This window comes from Phodopus roborovskii, unplaced genomic scaffold, assembly GCF_943737965.1.
Source record: "Phodopus roborovskii unplaced genomic scaffold, PHOROB, whole genome shotgun sequence".
Classification (NCBI taxonomy): Eukaryota; Metazoa; Chordata; class Mammalia; order Rodentia; family Cricetidae; genus Phodopus; species Phodopus roborovskii.
In genome coordinates, this window is record NW_026125052.1 from 14,298,645 (window position 1) to 14,325,313 (window position 26,669).

The 26,669-nt window shown below is 49.4% G+C and overlaps 1 protein-coding gene across 1 annotated transcript; it reads left to right on the top strand.

The window, feature by feature from the left end:
- The first annotated feature begins 3,473 nt into the window (after window positions 1-3,473).
- Rapgefl1 (Rap guanine nucleotide exchange factor like 1) lies at window positions 3,474-16,364 on the top strand. Its single transcript, XM_051175916.1, has 15 exons — window positions 3,474-3,997; window positions 6,657-6,735; window positions 8,148-8,283; window positions 8,518-8,615; window positions 10,925-11,037; window positions 11,137-11,304; window positions 12,169-12,266; window positions 12,378-12,500; window positions 14,119-14,297; window positions 14,376-14,466; window positions 14,937-14,987; window positions 15,085-15,172; window positions 15,376-15,440; window positions 15,784-15,838; window positions 16,081-16,364. The coding sequence occupies exons 1-15, from the start codon at window positions 3,478-3,480 to the stop codon at window positions 16,203-16,205; spliced, it is 1,989 nt and encodes a 662-aa protein (XP_051031873.1). The 5' UTR covers window positions 3,474-3,477; the 3' UTR covers window positions 16,206-16,364.
- Window positions 16,365-26,669: the final 10,305 nt, after the last annotated feature.

Genomic DNA, 26,669 nt, shown 5'->3' on the forward strand with positions numbered 1-26,669 from the left:
CTCTTGCCAGTTTTTATTTGTATCTTGATTTGGGAGGGAAGAAAGAGACTAACTTTACTACAGAATTAGTCATAATTTGAGCCAGTTCATTGTGGTAAGGAGCCCCTGTGAGGCCTCAAATTTGAATGTGCTTGATAACAGTTTCTCATTCTATCCCTCTTTTTTGTTGTTTATTGTTTTTCAGTCCAGGCTGGCCTCTTGACTCACCTTGTGGCTGAAAATACCCTTCAGTCTCTGATCCTATTACCCCACTTCCCAGGTGCTAGGGATTCAGGTGTACACTGCTACACCTGGAATCTCTGACAGTTTTTAAAAATACATTTATTTATTTTTGGCTTTTTGAGACCCTATCTCACTGTGTAACCCTCCTCTTGCCTCTGCCTCCTGAGCACTGGGATTAAAAGTATGGGTCACTATGGCCGGCTTTTAGTGCTGTCTTTACTTTCCAAGAAAGTTAACTATTCACAGCTGGGAATAGTGGTGCTTGTCTGTAATCCCAGTACTCGGGAGGCAATTGGATCTCTGTGAGTTCAAGGCCAGCCTGGTTTACAGAGTGAGTTCCAGCCAGATGTACAAAGAGAAACCCTGTAAGGGGTGGGGTGGGGGTAGAGATGGTACTAAAGTACCAAGGCCCAAAGTCTGACGGGCAGCTACCAGTCCTGGTACTGGTGGTGGTAAGGGAAACAAAGACCGTCAAATGGTTCCTGCTGCCTTCCTTTCACTTGAGACCCTGGAACACATAAAATAATTACCACTTTTGAATTAACTTTCCCTTGAATTAACTTATACAAAGGTCACCCTGCTATGGAAGAGCATTTGGATGTTATGGGGCTGGAAACATTTGTTCTTAGTTCCACAAAGCTTTACACCAGTGGTGTGGGTGTCATTGGGACATCTTCCCTCTGTCCCACAGGTGATGGGGTAACTATATCCCTGGACTCTTGGGTCATGCAAAGAATGCCAACCAACCTTGGGGGTGGGTAACTAGCAGGAGAAAAGAATGTTAGGATGCTACCTCCTCACCTCTGTCTCTTCCCGAGTCCTCTGGTTAGATCCCATTGCTCTCTGTTGCCCTGGTAACAAGCTCAGCAAGAAGAAACTCAAGCTCAGCAAAGCCCTCAGGTTCTCTCTGCCCTCCCAGCCTGCCTCTCTGTGGGCAGAAATAATGGGAGTTTAAGGGGCAGATACATTACTGCCTTGGGTAGCCCTGTCCAATACCTTTTTTAGAAGCTCATGGGTTGGGCGGGCTCAGTTAAGGTTGTTGGCCCTCATTTCCTCAGTTAAGTAATTGTATACCATCCTACCTTTCTTTCTCTTTGTTTCTTTCATGGTAATGGAGAAGCTCTATCCACCACCACCACCCCCCCACCTACCATGTAGGTGACTCAAAACAGCAAGGATTTGCAATTGCTAGAGCATTTGATACCTGCTAGGGTTGACCTAGAGCAGTGGTTTTTTTCAACACTGCCTATTTAAATCACCTGGGGAGCTTTCTAAGCTAAGAAGCCTTGGCCTGCCTCAGGATCTACCTCATAATTGATCTGTGGTGTGACCTAGGCATCAGCAATTCTGAAAAGCTCCTCTGTGGTTCCAGTGTGTAGCCAGGGTGGAAACCACTGGTGTTCTGGGAGGGCCACAACTTAATGCCTCCTTTTCATCTGATTCAAGGTCCTGAACAGAAGGGACTGGAAAGCAAGCCTTTAATTTCTAGAAGTCTCTCTCAGTCCCTTTTATTTCCAGCCCCCACACCCTTTACACTCCCCAATTTTTCACCCTTCCTAACCGACAATCCAAATCCTGCCCAGAGAGGAGGTTACCAAGGCAACCGCTTAATCTGGTAACTGTGGCATGTGCAGAAGAGAAGCCCTCCCCTCTTATATGTTTCCTAAAAGGTTACCTGGGGAAGCTTCAAGTCATCCTAGCCAGTTTTTACTTTCACCCTTAAGATGCTGAACATCCCATGAAGGGAGCCCAGAAAGTCAATACTCAAAGTCAATACTCAGACCTAGCTTCTTAGCCAAAATCAGAGGGTTTTTTTTTTTTTTTTTTTTTTTTTGTTCCCTCTCCAAATCCACAGATGGGTATGCAGAGCTTTAGTTCTGTGAACACATGCTCTAGCACACATGGAACTGGGTATGTACAGACAGCAACCCAAGTGTAGTACACACCCTGTCAGCTCCACCACTCCCAGCTATTAGCATTCCTGTTCTTCCCTGCCTGGCTGGTGCACAGTAAACAGGGTTGGGGCATTGTCCAAGGAGCTCCAGTCCAACAGGAACCTGGTGCCACTCCCTCTATGTATTCCTAGCCTGGATGTGTTCACACTTAGTCTCTATAGCTTCATCCTCCAAGTGCATGTGCTCTTGGTGGCAGGATGCACTGGCATGGCCGTCAGGAGTAAGGGCAACGTATCTCCCATTCCATGGCTCCATACACTAAACTTGACGTGCTTGGTGACAGTAGCAATTTGAGGACCTACCACCCGTCTACCACCCATCTCTTCGGTCTTGCTTCCTTTTGCTACCACCTGGGCTAAGGTGCCCTTGTGTTCTTGGTCTTCTCTTGCTGCCTGCTATCTCTTTTCACCCCAATTAAACCTGCCACGACCTGCTGGTCTCTGCCTGGCTCTTTCCTGCCTGCCGGTACCTGCCTTACAGGGCGGCCCTGCATCACCTACTATACCCTATCAGAGAAGGATGTGGGTACCGCCCCCAATGCCAATGCCAGTTCACCCAAGACGCCGTCCCTGCCCTTTTCACGGGTGGGGGATAAAGATTACATAATTGTGAGACAGATGCAATGAGTTCAGCAGTCTTTTAAGCCTCACCTGTGTACAGGTAGGCGCGCAAAGTGTTAAGTCAAAGATCTGCCCTGGTTATTTGAAATGATCGTAAGAGACCCGGTATTCGAGAGCCAGGAGTCCTCTCCATTGGTAAACCCCTCCCTCGCCTTTGCCCTCAGTTTCTGACTGTCCAAAACCAAGTCCGAATTTTCCTCGCGGTCAGCACCAGTGCCCAAGTTCAAGCCTCGCGCGGCCGGGTTGGGGCGGGTCTAGGCAGGGTAGGGGCGGGGACTGGATGAGGGGGCGCGGTCTCAGTTCTGCCACCTTCCCCGGGGCCAGGAGCGCAGCCGCCGCCGCGTCCTCAGCTTTGCGCTCCGCCCGCTGCCTCTGCCGCCTCAGCCCGGCCCCGGAGCGGTGAGCCGGGGACACCGGCCTCTCCGCCTGCCCGCCCTTCGGCCGCAGCCAGCATGGGGGACCGCTGAGAGCGAGCTCCTCTCCCCTCTGGCACCTACCCCCGGCCACTGGCCACTGGACTCTGGCCAGCGAGCTTCGGCCACCTCTGGCTCGCAGTCCGGCGCCTGGCACAGCCCTCAGCTCTGCCCCTCCGGCTCTGAGCATCGTGTCCCCGCCCCCCCCGCCCGCGCCTGGGACACCTGGGTCCCCCGGCGGCCCCTAGGAGAGGGGCGGGGGGGGGCATGAAGCCACTGGAGAAATTTTTGAAGAAGCAGACGTCGCAGCTGGCGGGGCGAGCGGTGGCAGGAGGATCCGGCGGGGGTCCGGGTTGCTGCGGAGGGCCTGGAGGGGGTGGGGGCCCTGGCGGAGGCTGCGGTCCGGCCGGGGGACCGCGGCCGCTGCAGCGGCGTCAGAGCGTGTCTCGCCTGCTGCTCCCAGCTTTCCTCCGAGAGCCCTCAGCCGAGCCCGAGCTGGAGCCGCCGGCTGAGGAGGAAGGGGGAGAGCCATTAGGGCTCTCGGAGGAGCCGGGCAGCGGGGGGCCCTGTTGGCTGCAGCTAGAAGAGGTGCCCGGGCCAGGGCCGCTGGGGTGCGGGGTACCCCTGCGCTCTCCTTCCTCGTACTCCTCAGATGAGCTATCCCCCGGCGAGCCCCTGGCTTCACCTCCCTGGGCCCCTCTAGGCGCCCCCGAGCGGCCAGAGCATCTTCTGAACCGGGTTCTGGAGCGCCTGGCTGGAGGGACTACCAGGGACAGCGGCGCCTCAGGTAAGCCTGCTCATCCCTCCCGCAGTAAGAGGGTGCCCTGGTTTCTTTTCTTGTCCTTAGCACCAGTGTAGGAGCTGAGGGGAACCCCGCAGTAGTATAGAGGAAGGGACATGGTAGTGCTCACCCACCTTTCTCCTGACGGCCTCATCCTCAGGGAAGAAGCCAACCATCCTCTCCTTCAGCCACCCTCCCTCTCCCTTGGATATTTAAGCCAGTCTCCAGTGGCCCTTGATACTGCCTACCTCCTCCCATGCCCCCAAAATAGAGGCTGACACCCTAAGATGGAAGCTTCCCAGCTGAGGTTAAACCACCCTCCAGACCGTATCCGAGGCCTGAAAACCCTGACAAGAGTCCCTGCCTGTGTAGAAGCCCCCAGAGCACAGGCTGGCCCACTTGGTGGGGCAGTGTGGATACGCACAGGGCCCGAATGCCTTTAGGGAAAGTGTCCTCCTTGGGGGCTGAATTTGAAGGTCTCTAAGGGAAGGCCACTGGGAGGCTGCAGCATCCAGAAGAATCTGGGCCTCAGCGGCTCCCACCCTGCCTGTCATGCCTCGGCATAAGGCTTCTTTAAAAAAAAATAATAACCACACCCTGGGAGGCTTAGTCTCTAAATGATGATGCCATTTCAACCTCCCCTCCAGCACCCTGTTAAAGGGCTTATGGGAGACTGAGGCCCCACATTACTGGCTAGGACTGCAATAGAAGACATCAAGGTCTTTAGGTCTAAGTAGGCACTCCACTGGACCAGGGGGTCTTAGGTTTGGAGCCCAAAGTTGGGGCCCTAAAGATGAGGGTGTTACATATTACTCTTCATCCTCTGCAAAGTGCTCTGGTTTTATAAGTAGGTGTCGCTCCCCTCTACTCTTTTTCTTTCTTTCTTTCTTTTTATTTTTTTTCCTTCTTCTTCTTTTCCTGAAGGTCTGGGTCCTCTCATTTGGCTCAGGCTGCAGTTGCCCTGGGGAGCTGACACCTTTTGGATTTAATTAGAAAAATATCAGACACACACAGCTCTCTTAACCATAACTTCCCGCCTACACCACACACCCTGTGTCTCTATGACACATTCCCCAGGGAGGCTGTGCGTTGGACCAGAGCCTGCTTTGGAAGAAGCAGATGCCAAACTGTAGCCCCCGTATCAGCATCTCCCCCACTCTGCCCATATTCCTTTTCCTTTACTCTGGTTTCAGCATTCACACTCGAGCGAGATAAAGATGCTTGGAAGGGTGTCAGGCCTCCTTAAGCCTGGTCCCCATCGCTGAAGCTGGGCATGAGGGCCAGGGGCGCTTCTCACTTACTCTCAGAACATAGCAGGGTAGCTGGACACAGAGGGGAAGAGAGGTTGACGTTCCTCTTCTGTCGGGGCATGGTGCCACAGATTGTTCGGTGTCCCCTGGGTTAAGACTCCCAAATTGTCACCCATATTATCTGTCTTGGCAGGCTGAATCCCCGGAGAAACTGGTTTGGGAAACCTACCAGCTTAACCTGCTGCTCCAATATTTCCAATATAAGCCATGTTCTCAAGCCATTTGGTTTCCTCCCAGGCTCTGTGGGAGGAGACTACTGCTTATTGAGGGCACTCCACACCTAGCCAGGGCCCCTCAGAAGTCTAGGCAGCCCCTTGTGGCCACTGGATTCTACCCTGACACTGCTCACCTCTAACATTGAGGAAAGAACAAAGACTCAGTGATCTAAGTTCTTCATCTGGCTTGAGGCAAGGGCCTCCTAGCTCTGGGCTTCAATTTTCTCATCTGTGGAACGAAATAGGTCAAAGTAGACAACCTTGTGTTGCCTCTCCTACCTCTTCCTTCCTGGCTGGCATTGGCAGCAGGGCATGACAACCAAGGGTTGTCAGGAGCCTTGGTTTTGTCCTGGAGCAGTGCCTGGGGACCTGGCCCTAACCTGTCCTGGTGAGGACACCTGGCTCCCACCCTGTGCCCTGCCTGTCTGTGTGTGCCAAGCAGCCCTGCCCCACCCCAAGGCTGGCTGCAAGTCAGGGCGACCTTGTACCTGGCTGACTGGCTGAGCCAGGCCCAGACAGGGGTGTGGGGTGTGGAGGGAAAGGGTGGTGAGAGGAGCCCCTCCCCTCCCCATCATTAACCCTTCCACCTCTGGGCACCACCCAGAGGACACAGGGGTTCTATTTAAAGCCTGAGAACAAGAGGTGGCAGTCTGTCTCCTCTCCTAATTTTAATGGGACTGGTCCCCACCTGCCCTGTCAAAGCAATGATGTCAGCAGTGGTGAGGGGAGGGTGGACACACATCCCCACACACCTATATCACTCTGACTGTTACCTCTGTTTGCCAATTCTCTGTTGAGGGTCCCTTCCATGGACTCCTTTTTTTTTTTTTTTTTTTTTTTTTTTCCTAGCAGATCTCACACATGGTATATTATCTGACCAACTTCCCACACACTGAAGAGAAGTGTGCATGGCTGTCAAAGCCCCCCCCCTTCCCTCCAGCTGCCTTGGCAGCTGCCAGCCCCACCCCCGCAGCGGCTGCCCAGAACCTTCACACATGTGTGTGCGTGTGTGCAAAGCATGACAGGGCAGGTGGCCGGGGCTCTAGCCTTACTAAAGAGGCAAGAAATGAGGGTGCAGGGTTTCAAGACGGGTCCTAGAAGCTCCCTCCTGACATCAGTGACACCCATTGATCTCCACAGATATTCTGCTTGATGACATCGTCCTCACCCATTCCCTCTTCCTGCCAACAGAAAAGTTTCTACAAGAGTTACACCAGTAATATCCTTTTATGGAGCTTATAAAAAGGCAGACCAGGAGGGAGTCATTCCTGCCCACAAACTACAACCCAGCCCAAACTTTCCCTTAGAAGACACAACCAGCTTTTCGCCCCACCAGCTGTGTGACCTTGGGTAGATCACTTCACATCATGTTCAGTTTGTTTCAGTCAGTAAGATGGAGACAAACAGTTGCTCTGCTCTGGGCTGCTGTGAGGATCAGCTTTGCTGTAGGTGTGGGGTGCTCTGGAGAGACCTACCTATACAAGGGTAAGCAGGGCCGTGGTGGCCTGCATCTTCAATCTCAGTATTCCAGAGACAGAGGCAGGAGGATCTTTGTGATTCCCAGGACAGCCTGGGCTACAGAGTGAGTTCCAGGACTGCCAGGGCCACACAGAGAAACCCTGCCTCAAAAACAAAACAAAGCAAAGAAGGCCTTGCTCTAAACATGGGGTCTGATATCAGCATTAGCTCATGGTGTGCTTCAGTAGGGTCTGCTAGAGATGCGCTACTCCTGGCCTAGTCACTGGGTCTCTTGGCAGTATATAGCTTCGCTTTACTTGCTTTTTTGTTTGTTTTGTTTTTAGAGACAGGTCTCACTATGTAATCCTGGGTAGTTTAGATTTTTTTTAAAGATTTATTTATTATGAATATACCATTCTGCCTCCATGTATACCTGCACACCAGAAGAGGGCACCAGATCTCATTATAGATGGTTTTGAGCCACCATGTGGTTGCTGGGAATTGAACTCAGGACCTCCGGAAGAACAGCCAGTCCTCTTAATCTCTGAGCCATCTCTCCAACCCCTGTTTTATTTTTTTGAGACAGGGTTTCTCTGTGTATCATACCCTGGCTGTCCCAAAACTCACTCTGTAGACCATGCTGGCCTCAAACTCACAGAGCTCCACCTGCCTCTGCCTCCCAAGTGCAGGGCTTAAAGATGTGCGCCACCACCGTTGGCTCACTACTAATGTAGACCAACCAGGCTACCATTAACCTGTGGTGTTCCTCCTGCCTCTGCCTCCTTAATGGCTGGGATTACAAGGAATGTGCCACCATGCCTGGCTTCTTTGAGTCATTTTAGAACCTAATTGTACTTGTCAAGACCTTGAATATAATGCCTCTAGGCTCTCTTTGAATAATTGGGTCTCACCATGAGGTAAGTCAGGTGTGTGGGCTGGCCAGAGATTAGATGGGTCCTGTCGATATTTTTAACAGGCAAGAGCTGAATGTGATCAATCGAAGCCCTCATTTTTTATACTCTAAGCAAAACCATGGCTGGTATGAGAAAAGTCTTCATTCCATGTTCCTGAATACCTTCTTTTTTCTAGTGCCCAAGCCTAGAATATTTGGGGGCAATTTGCCTTTCCCAGTTTCTTTGGCTATCCAGAACTTTTACTTAACTTAGGGGTCAGCTTTGTTCAGTCAAGGAATGTGGAGGGTCCTGAGGGGCTGGGCCGGAAGCAAGCCTGTCTAGCTCTACTCCTCCATTTCTTGGATACCTACCAAGGACTACTGCAAGAGGAAGAAGGGGCCGGCCACATTATCAAGGTGGGCCTGGGAAGGAAAAGGTATGTGAGCTGGTTGTCAGCTCTGGAAGGGGGCCCTTTAAAGGACTCACACGCCTTAAGTTGGGTTTCTGGAAGCAAAAGATGCCGGTGGGCTTTTGGCCTGTGGGATTCCTGGGTGCTTGAGGCATGGAGGCCCTGCCTCAGCCCTTGCAGTGAGTGAGTGGTCCCGGGGGTAGGCCATCTGCCTTTGTCTCACCTGTTACCCTCTCTCTAGGAACTGTATCTACTGATTATGAAGGATGAGTCCCTTTACCAAGACCTCCGAGAGGACACTCTGAGGCTGCACCAGCTCGTGGAGACAGTAGAGCTAAAGTGAGGGGGATGGGGTTCCCTGAGTTCCTCTCTTACAGGGGCTGCCTCTGGTCTTGTGGCGTCAACATATACGTTGTCTGCTTGTTTGCTTACTTTCTAAGATATTTGTTTGTTTTGATGGCTTTGCCTGCATGTACATCTGCATGTCACTTGCGTGACTGGGTGTGCTGAGGTCAGAAGAGGGCATTGGGCCCCCAGGGACGTGAGCCACAGACGGCTGTGAGCCACCGTGTGGGTGCTAGGAACAGAGATGGGGGCCTCCATAAGAGCAGCCAATGCTCTAAACCACTGAGCCATCTCTCCAGCCCCTTCAGCCTTCAATATGGTTTCTTGCAGCTCCTTTCCCTTACTGGAGAATACCACACAACACTGTCTCTAACCCAGCCCCCCCCCCCCCCCCCGGCAGAGGGGTACTAAGCAATGTGTCTTACTATATAGCTCAAGTTACCCCCAGCTTACTGTGTGGCCCAAGATGGCTTCTGGTAATCCTCCTGTCTCAGGTTCCCAAGTAGGCCTGTGCCACCAGGCCCAGCTCCAGTCTCTTTAGTTTTTGGTCCAATTTTCCCTCAGCTTGTCTATTAATCTGGTAGTGTTCTGGAAGATATTTAACATTGTGTGCTTTATGAGAGACAGCCCTGGTTGATAGCTCTGATTCTCATAGTGTGAATTCTCTGACCATGGTTGATTTCAAGCTATCAACAAGGCATCACTGTCGGTAGAGCTGGGAAAAAAGCTGCAGCAGTAGCTGCATAGTATTCCCACTACACTGTTACATATGCCTAAAAAAGCTTTACAAAATGTGTGTATGAATGAACACACACATATTTAACATCTGTCCTTTAAAAAAAAATCAGTTAGGGTACTGTGGGGCAGTGGTGGCACATGCTTTTAATCTCAGCACTCTGGAGGCAAAGGCAAGTGGATCTTTGTGAATTCAAGGCCAGCCTGGCCTACAGAGCTAGTTCCAGGACAGCCAAAGCTACACAAAGAAACCCTATCTTGAAAAAAAAAAATGCAGAGGTAGCCTAATGGTTAAAAGCACTTGTTGCTCTTCCAAAGGCCCCAGGTTGGATTTCCAGCACCCACATGGCTGCTAACAACCATCTGTAACTCCAGTTCCAGGTGATCTGATGCTTTTTCTGCTCTCCAAATGTAGTGCTGCTTGCATTTGGTATACAAGGCACATACAGTCAAAACACCCATATACGTTAAAAATACAAATAAATCTTTAAAAATTGCATCAGTTATGGAAGTTAGTACATCCCTGTAATCCTGGGTATTCAGGATGCTGAAGAAGAAGAACCATCAAGTCAAGGCCAGCTTGGACAACTTAGTGAGATCATGTCTTAAAATAAGAAAAATAATAAGGGCTTGGGATAGAGCTCAGTGGTAGGGTGCTTGTCTAATATGTGTAAGGTCCTGGGTTTAATCCCCACTATTACCTTAACTAACAAACAGTTGGCAGAATCCCCCAAAATTGGCCTCACTAGCTTCAGGAGAAGAGTACGTCTTGGTTTCCTCCTCTCCACTCCTGCTGCTACAGGGTTCACTAACTGTCACCTAGACTGTTGCCACAGTCTGTCCAGGACCTCAGCTTCTGGCCTTGCATCTTTCTCCCTTCTCTCTTCTGACACCAAAGGTCTTCTCAAGACTTTTATAAATGCCCTCGCCCTCCTGTTCCCAAAGCGTCCGTGTTCCCTGGTTAAATACCCCAGCACAGCATCAGCACCACTCTCTTCCTGCCATCTGCTGATCTTTCCCACCTCCTCTTGAACATCCCTCTTCACCTGTTACTCTGACAACCCTTGTGCATTCCTACTTTTCCATCCCGAGGATCCTTCAAGGCCCTGGGTCAAATGTCATCTCTACCATGGAAACATCTCAGATTTCCCTCTCTGGGACTCTCCTGTATCTTTGTCTTCTCACCCACACTTCCTGGCTGGTGTTAGGAGGGGCTGTGTGCGTGTCTGTCTCCTTCTCAGACTGTCAAAGTTCAAACACCCGATGTCCTACTACCTGCCATGTGCCAAGACATGTGCTAGAACCTAAAGGGTGAAAAACGCTCTGTAAAAAATTATCCCATTCCTCAAAAGCTGTCAGTCTGGAAGAAAAGATGACGTGAACATAAACAATATCGTTCCATTGTTTTATAGCATTTGTGGGAGAAGAGCCCCTGAAAGAGATGGCATTTGATTTGGTTCACTTGGACAATTGTCCTATGCTGTTCATTGTCCTATCCCTGCTTAATGGTCCTGCCTGGTGTCCACATGCCTGGCAGACTTGCTGATGCCCAGCTGTGTTCATGCCAGGATTCCAGAGGAGAGCCACCCACCCAGCAAGCAGGTTAAGCCACTCTTCCGCCACTTCCGCCGGATAGATTCCTGTCTGCAGACTCGAGTGGCATTCCGGGGCTCAGATGAGAGTGAGCATGTCCATGAGGAAGAACACAGATTCTGGGGTGGCTCGGCAGTGGGTGGAGTCTCTCAGCACCTTTCACAATACCCTTCCTGTCTCTTTGCAGTCTTCTGCCGAGTCTACATGCCTGACCACTCTTACGTGACCATACGCAGCCGCCTCTCAGCATCAGTGCAGGATATTCTGGGCTCTGTGACGGAGAAGCTGCAGTACTCAGAAGAGCCTGCAGAGCGTGAGGATGCTCTCATCCTGGTAGCTGTTGCCTCTTCTGGAGGTGAGGGTCAGCACACTAGGCAGGGATAAATACTAAATTCTAGATCCCCATACTCAGGGGACACTGTGGCTCAGAATCATTGGGTTCTGTCCTGGGTAGACTGTGTTCTGGTCCTTTACACACGCCTCTCTCTCCCACTGTCCTATATGCTCTTTTTTTTTTTTTTTTTTTTTTTTTTTTCTTTTCTTTTCAGGCTGAGGACATAGGGTAGGCTCTTATCCTGTGGGGAGGCAGAGAGCCAGCAATGTAGCATAAGCATTGTGTGTGTGTGTGTGTGTGTGTGTGTGTGTGTGTGTGTGTGTATAAAACTCCAGGCTGGTTTGGAATTTACAATCTTTCCTGCCTCTGCCTCTCAAGTACCAGGACTTCAGGCATGCTCCAGCATGCTCATCTTAGCCTTATTTTTCCCTAAAGAAAAAGTATTCCAAGCTGGAGAGATGGCTCAGTGGTTAAGAGCCCTAGCTGCTCTTCCAGAGGTCCTGAGTTCGACTCCCAGAAACTACATGGTGCTTCACAACCATCTATAATAGGATCGTATGCCCTCTTCTGACATGCAGAGCACTCAGCCATAAAATATAAATGAATACAATTTTCTTAAAAAATATTAAAAAGAAAAAGCATTCAATCCTGTCCAATGTCATAGAGGTGAAGGAATGAGAGATGAGCTACATATAAAGTGGAGTCTATAAATGCAAAAGAAAGCTTCTTACGCATTTCAGATAAACATGGTATAAGCTGGTGTTAAGAGTCCCACTAGCCTAGGATGTGTCAGCATGGAGTTATGGGTTCTGGATGGGAAGGGGGGTGGTGGCTCAGGTATGTGAGGGGTGTGAGTGTCCAAGCTGACAGCCTGTTCCTCTGCAGAGAAGGTCCTCCTCCAGCCAACAGAGGACTGTGTTTTCACTACACTGGGCATCAACAGCCACCTATTTGCTTGTACCCGGGACAGCTATGAGGCCCTGGTAAGAATTCCTTCACCTGCCTTAACTGGTAACAAGAGCTGAGGGGGGCTGAGAGCAAGTGTCTCACCTTACCACAGGGAACCAAGTTCTTTTGATCCCTCCTGCTACTAGGTACCCCTTCCTGAAGAGATCCAGGTCTCTCCTGGCGACACAGAGATCCACCGCGTGGAGCCTGAAGACGTTGCCCATCATCTTACTGCCTTCCACTGGGAGCTGTTCCGATGTGTGCATGAGGTAGGACTGAGGCTTGTTCTGGGCTGGGGGTGTGGCACAGAATGTGCTCCTAGGAGTCTGCAGACAGTCCTAGTTAGGGGGCTCTCTTGCTCAGGTATAACCTTGGTAGACCTTTGTCCCCTCATCTGGGGAAATGGTAGAGAGCCTCTACATAGATGCCGGGATTCCTACCAGGATTCATAAAAAATATTTACTGTTGAGCTGAGGGTATAACTTCATTGGTAGAGTGCCTACCTAGTATGCACAACCCTGGGCTTGATCCTCATCACTGAATAGATCAGCTGTGGTGGAAGATGCCTGTAGTCTCACCATTTAGGAAGTGGAGGCAGAAGGATCTAGATTATCCTGGGCTCCGTGATGAGTTGGAGGCCAGAACTTGGGGGCTGGAGAGATGGTTCAGTGGTTAAGGGCACGGACTTCTCTCATAGAGGATCCAGGTCCAAACTCCAGCACCCACAGGGCAGCCAACAATTGTCTGTAACTCCAAGATCTGACACTCCCACACAGACTTACCTGCAGACAAAACACCAATGCACATGAGATAAAAGTAAATAAATTAAAACAAGCAAACAAACAAAAATATGAGTACTTGAGAGGTGGCTTAGGGGTTAAAAGTGCTTGCTGTTCTTCCAGAGGGCCAGCTCCATAACTAGTAGCTTACAACTACCTGTAACTCCAGCATCAGGGGCTCAGATTCCCTCTTCTGGCCTTTGCATGAATGTGCGCATACACACAGAGACACACATATACATACAAAATATTAAAGTCTTGATTTTTTGTTGTTGGTTTGAAACAGCCCTAATATGTAGCCCTAGCTGGTCTAAAACTCACTCTGTAGACCAGGCTGGCCTCAGACTCACAGTGATCCACCTGCCTCTGCCTCCTGAATGCTGGAATTAAAGGCGTGCACCATCATTCCTGGCCAATTTGTTTTAAGATGTATTTTATTTTTAATTATATGTGCATATATGTGCATTTATACATGCACACATGTGAGTGCAGGAGCCTAGAGACCAGAGACATCAGATCCCCCGATGCTAAAGTTATAGACAGTTGTGAACCACCTTTTATGGGTGCTGGGAACCAAATTTAGGTTTTGTGGAAGATCAGTACACATTTTTAACCACTGAGCAATGTTTACAGCCCCCAAAATAAAATCTTTTCAAAAAAGATTTTTATTATTTATGCATGAGCACTTGTATGTTTCTGTGTATAAGGTCATAGAGGTGTCAGATTCCCTGGAATTGTGAGCTGCCTGATGTGGGTGCTGGGAATTGAACTCAGATCCTCTGCAAGATAGATATGTGATCTTAACCACTGAGCCATCTCTCCAGCCCCTAAAATAAAATCTTAAAATGAAAGAAAGAAAGATAAAAGGCAGTAGGTGGTAAGTGTCTCCCGGGGAGAGAATAACAGATTTTAGCAAGTGCATGGATCCTCCATGCTCACTAGGTGGAGAGCAGTGCTAGTATTAATTGTCTCTGTTGCATCCTGTCCTGGCCCTATTTTCCTATTTCCATACCCACTCACTCCTATCTTTCCTTCTCCATATGCTCTGGGCCATCTTCCCACCCACATCCCCGTTGCCCTGGCCTCCCCTCTGCCACTGTGATTGCAGCTGGAATTCGTGGACTATGTGTTCCATGGGGAGCGTGGTCGCCGCGAGACAGCTAACTTGGAGTTGCTGCTGCAACGTTGCAGCGAGGTTACTCACTGGGTGGCCACTGAGGTGCTGCTCTGTGAGGCCCCTGGCAAGCGCGTACAGCTGCTCAAGAAATTCATCAAGATCGCCGCCATGTGAGTGCTGCTGGTGGAGGCTGGGAAGGTCACAGTCACCCGATGCCCTCTGACCCCGCCTCCCTCCCTCCCACACAGCTGCAAGCAGAACCAGGACCTACTGTCCTTCTATGCTGTGGTCATGGGACTGGACAATGCTGCCGTCAGCCGCCTGCGGCTGACCTGGGAGGTGAGGCGACCTCCCCCTTCTCTACCCAGAGCAGTCATCCCGCCTGGGGATCTGTGTGCATCCTCCTGGTGCTGCCTGGTGCTCTTTGGGCAATCTTTATGCCAAAGGGAAGCAGGTGCCCTCTTGTGGCCTCTGCTGCTCAGGGCATACTGCTTTGCTCATGCCTTTGCAAATTAGTAAAAAGCTAGGATCCCAGCTGAAGTGCCCTTGCTCAGCTGGGTCTCAGCCAGTACTCCCTGTGCATGGCACCTGTGTAGGCAAAGGTCTCCCTTTGTCCAGAATAATCCGTTCCTCAGGCAGCTTCCCACTTCCTGAATTACCCTTAGGACTGATTCTCTGCCCTCACCTGCTAGCTTCCCCCTCCCACTGCAAGACGTGTAAGCCCCAAACCCTGTGAGGAAGAGTAGGCTCATGGGACTCAAGAAGCTCCACATTGACATTCCCGGTTTCCTCCTTCCAACTCTCTGCAGAAGCTGCCAGGGAAATTCAAGAACCTGTTCCGCAAATTTGAGAACTTGACGGTGAGTGGGGTTGGCTTTCATCAGCCTGTAGAGAATAGGAGACATCTTTGGGGGTACAGTGGGCCCATCTGTTTCTGCTCCTTCTGTGGAATGCTAGGACCCCTGCCGGAACCACAAAAGCTACAGAGAAATCATCTCCAAAATGAAGCCCCCTGTGATTCCCTTCGTGCCCCTGATCCTCAAAGGTCGGTCCCCGGCATGCTGTGCTTCTGCTCACATTCCTTTCTCCCATACCCCAGGCCTGCCTCTGAGTCCCTTCTCAATTCAGCCGTGAATGTGTACTGGCAGAGAAGCACCCCCCACACCTCCCCAGACTGCGTGTGTCTTGGAGGGTGGGATGGGCTCTGCCTACTCTGTTCTCACCTTTAGCTGTCTTTCTGTTCCCTAGACCTGACCTTCCTGCATGAGGGGAGTAAGACCCTCGTGGATGGTTTGGTGAACATTGAGAAGTTGGTGAGTGGCCCTGCCAGCCCCTGTCCTAGGAGTGAGGGGTGACATCCATCCTTCCCTTTTCCCCAAATAGCAGCCTTTCTCTCTGGTGCCCAGCTTGCCTAACAGACTCCAGCCCGTCTCCCTGGTGGCATCACTGTAGCAACCCACCTACAAGAGGCAAAGCTGACAGGCAGTTTGGGGGCAATTCTGCCTCCCTCTCTTGGCATCTTGCTATTCCCCATCCTTTGGCCCTTCAGAGGTCCCATCACGGGAGACTGGAGATGGTAACACTAACTCAGTTGAGATTGAAGGGGGAAACAGCCATCTGTGCCCTTTTCAGGGCTAATTCCTTATCATTTCCCAGCATTCCGTGGCTGAGAAAGTGAGGACAATCCGAAAATACCGGAGCCGGCCCCTCTGTAAGTATTCAGTGAGCTAGCTTCCCAGTAGAACTGTGAAAGAGGAGGGGTTGGGAGAACTCCATGCCCAAGTGTATGTTTCATTACACCCGTCAGTTCTTCATTCTTTCCTTGGGCTTCCTGCCAGTACCTGTCCCCATTCACACCCCTGCCCTGCCCTACCCTGCCTTGCCCTGCCTGGCATGGATGCAGGGGACAAAGGGGAGCTAAGAGCTGACCACCTCTCCCTCTCCACACCCCAGGCCTGGACATGGAGGCCTCCCCACATCACCTGCAGACCAAGGCCTATGTGCGCCAGTTCCAGGTCATCGACAACCAGAATCTCCTCTTCGAGCTCTCCTACAAGCTGGAGGCCAATAGTCAGTGAGAGTGAAGGGGCCCAGGGCCCCCACCTAGGTCCTTGGCACCTGGCACTCAAGCACTTTGCACGATGCCCTCAACAACCCCCATCTGGACATCTTGTACCCGGAGCCACTTCCTGTCCTACAAGGAGGAGTTGGGTTGACCTCTACCAGAATGCATAAGCCTGTCGGTCCTGCTGAGGAGGTCCTCTTACCTTACTCCTTCACACTCCTGGTTTCTGGCCTCGCTGGGCAAGAGATGGAGCGGCCCCGTGCCCTCCCAGTGAGGTCTATCGGGAGATGGAGTTTCTAGACTCTGCTTCCCAACAAGGAAGGAAGCACCCCCTCCCAGATGGCAGCTGTGGTGTGGGGTGCGGAGGCACTGGAGGCCGCCTGCCCTCCTTCCACCTGTTTGCCTCCCCCTTCATCAGGGCTCAGAGTCCTGAATATACACCCCCTAGCTAGTGTGTGTGTGTGTGTGTGTGTGTGTGTGTGTGTGTGTGTGGTATGTTTGTATCTGCCTGCCTGCCCGCCTGCCTGCCTGCCTGTCTGTGTGATTTACCTGTCCCCTCTTAGGGAACAAGAGTGCATCTGATAATATAGGGAAAGTATCACAGTGGTTTTTTGTTTTGTTTTCGTTTTTGGGGTTTTTTGTTTGTTTGTTTTAAGGATTCCCTTCTGTTTGGTGCTACCTTTGTTGACTATGTTTCCACTACTTCCTGCCCAACTCCACCTGTTGTCCTACATGTGAAAATGGTGGGCCAACCTGTTCCTGAAGGCAGGGCATATCAGAAAGCAGGAGAGTTACCCATCATCCCCTACAAGTCCCTCACTCAAGCTTCGCCAAGATCTCTGGTTATGTGCCAGCAAGAGGCTAGAAGATGCTCAGGGAAACACAGGCTTAAGCTGCCTACAGGACCCTGCCTCCGCCTTACAATGGGTGGAATGCAGTGGTGTCAGGAGCTAGGGGCACCTGTTCCCCATACCTCTGCTTTTGGGGGTGTCCCACTGCTAAGGAGGGAGTTGTTATTCTTCCTCTGTGTCTGCCATCGAATGCACAGTCTGTCCATCTGCCTTCCCCCTCCTCCCCACCCTTTGTCTGCCTATAGAGTCAAAGGTGGATCTCAGTACCTGGGGCAGCTTATTGCCTCCCTAAGTGGAGAGAAGAGGCAGCAGCAGCTATAAAGGTAAAGCCGGGCTCTGGCAAGGCCTTTCTTACCTCTCCATCACCCTTCCTCCCCCATCACGGACTCCAGTGCCGAGGGGTTGCAGAGGTTCTAGGCAGCTACTGGGTGAGGTTTCCTGGCACAGCCTCACCCCTTCCTGGCCCTTCTGAAGAGGTAGTGATGGCTGTGGCTGAAGTGAGAGCAGCTGCAGCTCCTGCTCTGGGAGGTGTATATATTTTTTACCCAAAGCTCTGGAATTGTACATTTATTTTTTAAAACCCAAAGAGGGAGAGACCCTTGTATCATATGTAAATATTATATTATAGGTTATGTTGTACAGTCCCTTTTATACAGCAGTTCCTGGCAAAATACCCACAGACATGCCATACCCACCACTCCCCCTAGCTGCTAGCGGTGATGGTGACCATGCCACCTCCCTGCCCATAATGGGGATGGTGGCCACACCTCCCCATACTCTGCTCCTTCTGCACAACTTGCCGGCCGCTCTTCCGGCAGCCTGGGCTTCCTACCCCTCATCAGCCTTCTCTAGTTCCTTAAACTCCAAGAACCCTGCCTCCCCATCCCTTGGCTGTTGCTTGCCTCTGGTTGTGATGCTCGCCCCACTGTGTCTCAGGGGCCCCCATCCCCCAGCCCTGTAGCTTTAACGGAGTGAAGCGTGTGTATTGTACAGGCCTGTTTGTCATTGAAGAAACTGCTGGGTAGAGGAAATACACTAAAGTCTATGAATCAACATCCATTGTTCTCTCCTCTTTCTCTGAACCTGGGGCAAGAGCTGAGCTTGGGAGAGGGGACAGGGGACAAGGCCCCTCTGCAGGGCTGCCTAGAGGGAGCTGGAAAATGGGAGTGGGAGGAGAAGCTGCCACCCTCACAAGTTCTGTGTCTGGGACTCAGGAGATATTTGTGTCCTCACCTGTCCTGGGGCACATTGATATGTGATCACATGTTTAACCCTGCTAGGTCTGAGGTGGAGGCCGAGTGGGCCCAGCATGCAGTCTTAAGTTACAGGGCTGGATAGAGCAGGCCTGCTACCCTAGCCCTGGCCTGTCTGCTGCAGGCAGCCCAAGTTATTCATGCAGCTGGCAGTCACCAGTCTTGCCAAGATGGAGACACACTGAGCCTGTGTCAACTCTCCTGCTGGCCTGAAGTCCAGGGGACACCGTACGCTTAAATAGCCTCCTGTGAGTTCTTAGCTTGTGTAATTCTCCCTGAATCTTGATATCAGAGGCACTCCTCTCCTTCGCCCAGCTTTTCTTCTCTTTTGATTGTTTCCACCCAGCTTTTCAAGGCAAAGACCTAGAATTTAGGGGCCCGTGAGAGTCTGATGGAGTAGAGTGCTCGCCCTGGAAGCCTGATGATGGATGACCTGTGTTTGATACCCGGAATCCATGTAAAAGCAGAAGGAGAGAAAGAACATCACAAATTGTCCCCTGGCCTCTATGTACCTCCCGTGGCTTGTGCAAATACACTGATGAAGTCTAGCATTTAGCTGGGTGTGGTAGTGTATGCCTGTGATCCCCACACTTGGGAGATGGCGGCAGGACAGAGTCCAGTTACCCTGTCTGAAATATCTGGAACTCATCCCACCGACCTCTTTTCACTTACCCTCACCCATCTTTTTGCTTGCTTGATTGTTGCTTTTGAGACAGGGTCTCCCTGTATAGTTCTGGATGGCCTGGAGCTTGCTATGTAGTCACAGCAGTCCACCAGCCTCTGCCTCCCAAGTGCTAAGATTAAAAGGGTGCACTGCCATTCCTGGCCTCACTCATTTTATTAGCCAGTCCCATCAGGGACAATTCCAGCCTGTCTGAATTGTTTTCTTCATCACCCCATGAGCATCCTAGCCCATGCCACCTTCAGGGCTTTCTTGGGTGACAAGACTGACCTTCTGCTAGTCTATTAGCATCTTTTCTCCAGCCCATGTCTACTTACTTGCTGCCGTCAGGACTCTACACTGAGCCCACACATTCTTTCTAAAACCTTAATATGTCTCTCTCTCTCTCTGTGTGTGTGTGTATGTGTGTGTGTGTATATATATATATATATATATATATATATATATATATATATGTATGTGTATATATATATTTTTTTTTGTTTGTTTGTTTTTTGAGACAGGGTTTCTCTGTAGCTTTGGAGCCTGTCCTGGCACTCTATAGACCAGGCTGGCCTGGAACTCACAGAGATCCTCCTGCCTCTGCCTCCCGAGTGCTGGGACTAAAGGCGTGTGTCACCACTGCAGCCACACTTTTTTTTTTTTTAACCCTTAGCTGAGATGAAAAAGAGGCAGCACCAGCCCCACTGAGGGCGTGGGAGTTTCTCTTCCTGGCTACGTCTCACTATGTAGCTCAGGCTGGCCTATAGTTCTCATCAGTCCCCTTCCTCCAGCTTCCCAAGTGCTGGGATTATAGGCATGTACCACTATGCCTGGGTACAACTGGAACTTTTGTACACTGCTGGTGGGAGTGTAAACTGGTACTGCCACTTTGGAAAACTGACAATATCTGCTAAAAGCAGATTACATAACTAATACATAGAGCATGACCTAGTATTTCCACTTCTGAGTGTACACCCAAGAGAAATTAGTACAAGACAGATATAATAGTAATTGTGGAAGGAATTATTTTATGTTTTGTTTTATAGTTGTTTCTTTTTCTTTCTTTTCTTTTTCCCCACCCTGAGACAGTCTATGTAGCTTGGTCTAGCCTCAAACCTTCAATCATATAACCTTCGCCTCTCAAGTTCTGACATTATAGCCATGGGCCACACTTAGGTGATCACAACAATTTTATGGTGATGAATTAAGCAGCACTTGGGAGGCTAAGACAGGAAGATTGCTGCAAATTGAGGCTAGCTTCAGCTACACATTACCTTCCAGAGGGGTTGGGGGTATAGCTTGATGGCGGAATACCTGTTCAGTCCCTTAGTGCTTGAGTGGGGTAGAAAAAGAAAACAGAAAAAGAGGACAGGACTAGAGAGATGGCTCAATGTTAAGAACACTGATTGTTCTTCCAGAGGACCCTGGTTCAGTTCTCAGAAGTCATGTGGCAGCTCACAGCCATCTGTAACTCAGTTCTAGGGGATCTGATGTCCTCTTCTAGCCTCTGCACATACCAGGAGTGTACATGTACAGGCATGATGCACAGATGTACATGCAGACAAACCATCCATATTCATAAAGATAATAAAATAACCTGTTTATAAAAATGCACAGCTGGGCAGTGGTGGTGCACACCTTTAACTGCAGCACTTGGGAGGCAGAGGCAGGCAGATCTCTGTGAGTTCAAGGCTAGCTTGGTCTACGAAGCTACACAAAGAAACCCTGTCTTGAAAAATCAAAATCAAAAAAAAAACAAAACAAAACAAACAAACAAAAAAAAAAAAACCCAATAACAGCAACAACAAAAAACGCACATACTGCTCTTGCACAGGACTCCAGTTCAGTTCCCAGCATCCACATTAAGTGGCACATTCCAAGGGATCTGAGGGCCAGCATGCATGCCTAGAAATCTTAAGGAAAAGGACAGCCTGGAATGGTGACTCATGCCTGTTATCAGGGCACTTGGATTGAGATAGGAAGATCTATACAGGGGTGAGGCCAGCCTGAGCTCCATAGTGAGAACTATTCTAGTGTAGGCCAAAGAGTGAACCCTATCAAAACAACAAAGACAAAAGAAAAGCAAGCAAGCTGTGTGTGGAGCTGAGGATACCACTTGCTATACAAGCATGAATATCTGAGTTTGAGTCTCCAACATCCACATAAAAGCTGCACATGGCCCCATATACCTACAGTGCCAGAGTTGGGGAGCAGACAGGCAGATCTCAGGAGCTTGTTGCCCAGCTAGCCTATGTGAACAGTGAACTTTGGGTTCAGTGAGAGGCCCTGTCTCAAGGGAATAAGGTGGAGAGCAACTGAAGACACCTGATAGTCTCCTCGGTCTCTGTACTCATGGGCATGTACAAATGCACCTGAACACACACATACAGGTACACCACAGAAAAAGCTGGCCAAGATGACATACCTATAGAATTCTAGCACTCTAGGGAGTTGAGGTAGGGAGGTCATAAATTAAGGTGAGTCTGATCTATGGAGGAAACACTCATCCCAAAACAAAAATCCATATATGCACACTCGAGTGTGCATACATGTTCATGTGCAGGCACACACAGCCCACAACACAGGAGAATACAAATCCACAAAGAAGAAATATTTTTGGCAGTAGTGGTGCATGCCTTTAATTCCAGCACTCAGGAGGCAGAGGCAGGTGGGTCTCTGTGAGTTCAAAGCCAGCCTGGAGAGAAGTAAAAAAAAAAAAAAAAATGTGGTACTCAGTGAGGGGCATTGAGAACTCATGTGACCATGCTGGGGCCTTCTAGAATAACAGAAATGTGCCATATTGTGAACCTCCCACAAGTGTGTGTACACCTACTGGGTTGTTCATGTAAAATTTGTATGTTTTGCACACCTTTAATCTCGGCACTCAGGAGGTAGATAGAGGCAGATTGATCTCTGCCAAGTTCAAAGCCACCCTGCTCTACACAGAAAGTTCCAGGCTAGTCAGGGCTGCATAGTGAGACCCTTTGTCTAACTATATAACTTCTTCCCTCCCTCCCTGATCACATCTCTTGCTCCCTTATCTGTCCTTCAGTCTACTCTGGCCATCCTGATCATTTTCTTGTCCTTGTAGCAATCATTGTTGGCAAAGAGATTTTGCCTCTTTCATTCCCTAAGCCAAACTTGGTCACCCAGATAAAACCGGCCCCATACTCTGCTCTCCCAGTCTGTGTTTGCTGAAGGCACTCCTCACTCATCACATATGCTTCTTTGTGTGTTTGCTTAGTGGTTACCTCCCACACCACAGTGGATCATCCCTGGGAGTGGATCTTGCTCACTGGCCATAACTGCAATAGTAGCTGGCTCAGAGCAGACACTCAATACATATTTGTTGAATGAATAAATTAAGTTGGTTGTAATAGGAACCAGAGGAACAGGGCACAATGCAAGATAAGTGCTCTAGGAATTAAGCCAAGGAGAATCACTGTTGGTCTGGGAATAAGGAACAGAGAAAATAAAAAATTCCTTGGAAGAGATGAGCCCAAAGCAGGGCCAGAGTTGGTTGTCTTCTTCTTCTTCTTCTTCTTCTTCTTCTTCTTCTTCTTCTTCTTCTTCTTCTTCTTCTTCTTCTTCTTCTTTCTCCTTTCTTCTTTCTTCTTTCTTCTTTCCTTCTTCTTCTCCTCCTCCTCCTTCTTTTCTTTTGGTTTTTCAAGACAGGATTTCTCTGTGTAGCTTTGGAGCCTGTCCTGGAACTCTCTCTCTAAACCAGGCTGACCTCAAACTCACAGAGATTCACCTGCCTCTGCCTCCAGAGCACTGGGATTAAAAGTATGTGCCACCAACACCCAGTGGTTGCTTTTTCCCTGTTGGCTTGTTGATTTTGAGATAGGGTCTTTTCATGTAGCAAGGCTGGTCTCAAACTCTCCATCCTCCTCCCTCAGCCTCTGAGTGTCGGATTATATGCATATACTGCCATCGACTGATGGGAGATGTCATTCTGTAAATATGTTTCTCTTATTGGTTAATGAATAAAGCACTGTTGGCCAATGGGAAAGCAAGATAGGTGGGACTAAGAGACTAGGAGGAGAGAGGAAGTATTAGGGAGGAGTCAACATGGAGAGACTGGAGAGAGCAGAACGCCTGCCCCTCTCTCCTGTAAGATGAGACCACATGGAAATACTTAGATTAATAGAAATGGGTTAATCATTAAGACAGAGCTAGCCGATAAGAAATTAGTACCTGGCCAACAACTTTATATCTAATATAATGTCTCTGTGTGTTATTTGGGGCTGGCATGGCGGTGGGACCAGACTGGCAGGGAAAACCTACTCCAAACAGCCGGAATATGGAACTGAATGGCGTCACTCAGAAACTGGCTTCATCCAGTGTGGAGGCTGCCCCTGTCCTGTAGGGAACACAAGTGGGCATGACGAGCAGTTTCTGCCCTGGCACAGAGGACATTGCCTCCTTTGTGTTCCCACCCCAGGGCGGACAGAGAAGTGACCTGGTTAGTCTATTGCTCTCATCCTTGTTCATCAGAACCATCAGTCATTACTTACAAGGTGACATTCCAGGACATGTCCTTTGCCACTTCCTGTGCTCAGCTTTGTATTTTTTTTTTTTTTTTACCCTGAACTCTATGAATCCTCCTGCCTCAGCCTCCTGAGTACTGACATTGTAGAGTTTGTTCATATTCCCTCGTTTGATCTTTCCAGCAAACCCACAGAGCTGGCACAGCCAGCACTACTTCCTAGATGACAGTTTGAGAGCTTGGGAGACTTTTATTTGTACCTGGAATCCTCCACGAAGCTGAGGATGATCTTGAACTCCTGATCCAACTGTTTCCACTCCCCAAGTGTTGGAATTATAGGTATAAACCATCATCTCTGGCTGAAGATTTTTTTTCTTTCTTTCTTATTTTTTTTTAAAGGCAACAAGAGGCCAAGTTGTCATCCTGTGTCTCAAATCTACCCTTTTGAGCAGAAGCATGGGGTCTCCTGGGACAGTAAGATGATGAAAAGAATCTGGAGTGGTCAAAAGACCAGCCTATCCAGAATCTGTTAGGAGTGTAAACAGGGCAGAACAAGGAATTTAGGCAGTAAGAGCTATAACCACCAGGTGGCACCACAGGGAACACTTTCTCAAGGTGCCTAGGAATGGGAATAATTTGGCATAGAGCTCCCTCTCTCCCCACTCCCTCCCCCCCAACTTGAGACAGGGTCTCACTGTGTAGCTCTGGCTGGCCTGGAACTCACAGAGATCTGCCTGCTTCTGCCTATGTAGTGCCAAGATCAAAGGTGTGGGTCATCACGCCCATCTTGAGTCTTATTTTTGCAGTGGGGTCTCTCACGGAACCTGAAGCTCACTGACTTAGGTAGACTAGCTGGTTACCCTGGGATACACTTGTGTTTGTCATACCAGCTTTGGGGTTACCAATGCACATCACACAGCTTTTACATCGGTGCCGCAGATACAAACTTGGGTCTTCCTGCTTAAGCAAGAAGCACTTTACCCATGGAGTCATCTCCCCATTGTCATTATTATTATAAGCATAGGGTCTCATAAGCTGGGTGGTAATGGCAGACACCTTTAATCGTGGCACTCAGGAGGCAGAGGCAGACGGAGGATCTCTGTGACTTTGAGGCCAGGCTGGTCTTCATAGTGAGTTCCAGACCAGCCAGAGCTACATAGTGAGACCTTGTCTCCAAATAAAGAAACAAATTAATAAATGCATAAGTAAATAATAAAAGCTACAATCATGGGCTGGAGAGATGGCTCAGCAGTTATGAATACTTATCACCCTTATGGAGGACACAGGTTTGATTCCTAGCACCCACATGGAGGCTCACGGCCATCTGCAACTCCAGTTCTATGGGATCCAATGTACTGCACAGATGTGCAGGCAAAACACTCACACATACAAAAACTACTCATTTATAGAAAGGACAGTACAGAGTCACTGGTGTGTGCATTGAGAGCACAATATCTGAAGACATGTCTGCTATTTTGTTAGGTAGGTGACTTGAACATAGATGGTTAAGCTTTGTGTCTTTCATTTCCTTACCTGTAAAGTGGGAATACTATACCTACTTGAGAACACTGTGAGGATTAAATGGATTATGATGGCATGTGAAGTTATGACAATGACTGGTACATGGCAAATTGCAATAAATGTCCAAACCTTACGGTTTCTGTGTGTGTGTGTGTGTGTGTGTGTGTGTGTGTGTGTATTAGTGTTCTGCCTGTATGTCTGCCTACCCAGAAGAGGACACTAGTTCTCATTATAAATGGTATAGATTGTAGTAAGCCACCATGTGGTTGCTGGGAACTGAACTCAGGACCTCTGGAAGAGCAGCCACTGAGCCATCTCTCCAGCCCTACAGTTTCTTTTTGTAAAGTATTTGTTTTTTGACGATTTCATAATCTATATAGTATATTGACAAGAATCACCCCCATCCCCCTCTTTTACCCCCTCCACTGTGTCTGGAACTCTTCTTATGTCACCTTCTTCCTTTCATGTATTCTTGTTTGAGACGGGGTCTCATTGTGTAACCCTGGCTGGCCTGGAACTCACAACATACCCCTTGCTGACTTGAAGCTGACAGAGACAGGCCTGCCTCTGCATCCCAAATGCCAGGCCACTCCTCCTGGCCCTCAATTACAGTTTAAAACCCACTTCTTTCCCCTTTAAGTTCTAGCTCTAACTCCATCTAAATAGTTGCTATGGGAGGGGAAATCTGGAGAGACAGCTCAGGGTAAAGGCACTTGCCATTAAGTCTGCCAACTTGAGTTCCAGTCCAAGAATCCACGTGATGAGAGCCAGTTCCTGCAACCAGTTCTTTGACCACGCATGTCATATCCTGCTGTGTGGTCCCCTATATACAATAAATAAAACATTTAACACTTTGGCTGGGTCTCACGGCACCTTTAATCCCAGCACTCACTCAGGAGGCAGAAGCAGGTGGATCTCTGAGTTCGAGACCAGCCTGGAATACAGAGCAAGTTCCAGGGTTGCTACACAGAGAAACTCTGTCTCAAAAAAGGAAACACCAACTCTTTTTTGCTTTGAACAATTTCTTCCCTGGAATGCTTTCTTTTCCTTCTTACCCAGGCCCATTCCTACAGGCTTCATGTAGAAAATGAGAGCTAGGCTCTGGTTTTCTTTCTTCATAAAGGTTATTATTGATAAGTCCACAAATGAAATGCCCCTGTATTCACCCTCGTGGCTGCCGTTGACATAGAGTGGTGCCATAGGAGCAGGGGTTTACTTTGGCTATACTGGGCAGACGATACCTCTGGCGAGGGGCCAATGAAGCAGAGGCTTGATCAATGAAGGTGAGATAATGATAACTTCTTCAAGGACCTTGAGGTGGGGACTTATTGTATGTTTCAGGAGCTGAGAAGCAGGTCCACATGCTGTTGAGCCACTAAGGATGGGACAGGTAAAATGATGAGGCAAAGAGCTAGGAAAGGCTAGTAAACAGTCTAGGTCTACCGTCCCATGGTCCTAACTAGCCCACTTTTAGGTCTGCCGGATGTAGCATCTTCTGCTTTGCACCCACAGATCCTGCCTGGCATGTGTTTCTTGCCTTTACCGGTTGGTAAAGGAATTCTACTCACCTTTCTTTTTCCTTTTTCTTTTTGGTTTTCTGAGACAAGGTTTCTCTATGTAGCCCTAGCTGTCCTGGATCTTGCTCTGTAGACTAGGCTGGCCTCATACTCACAGAAATCCACTGCCTCTGCCTCCTGAG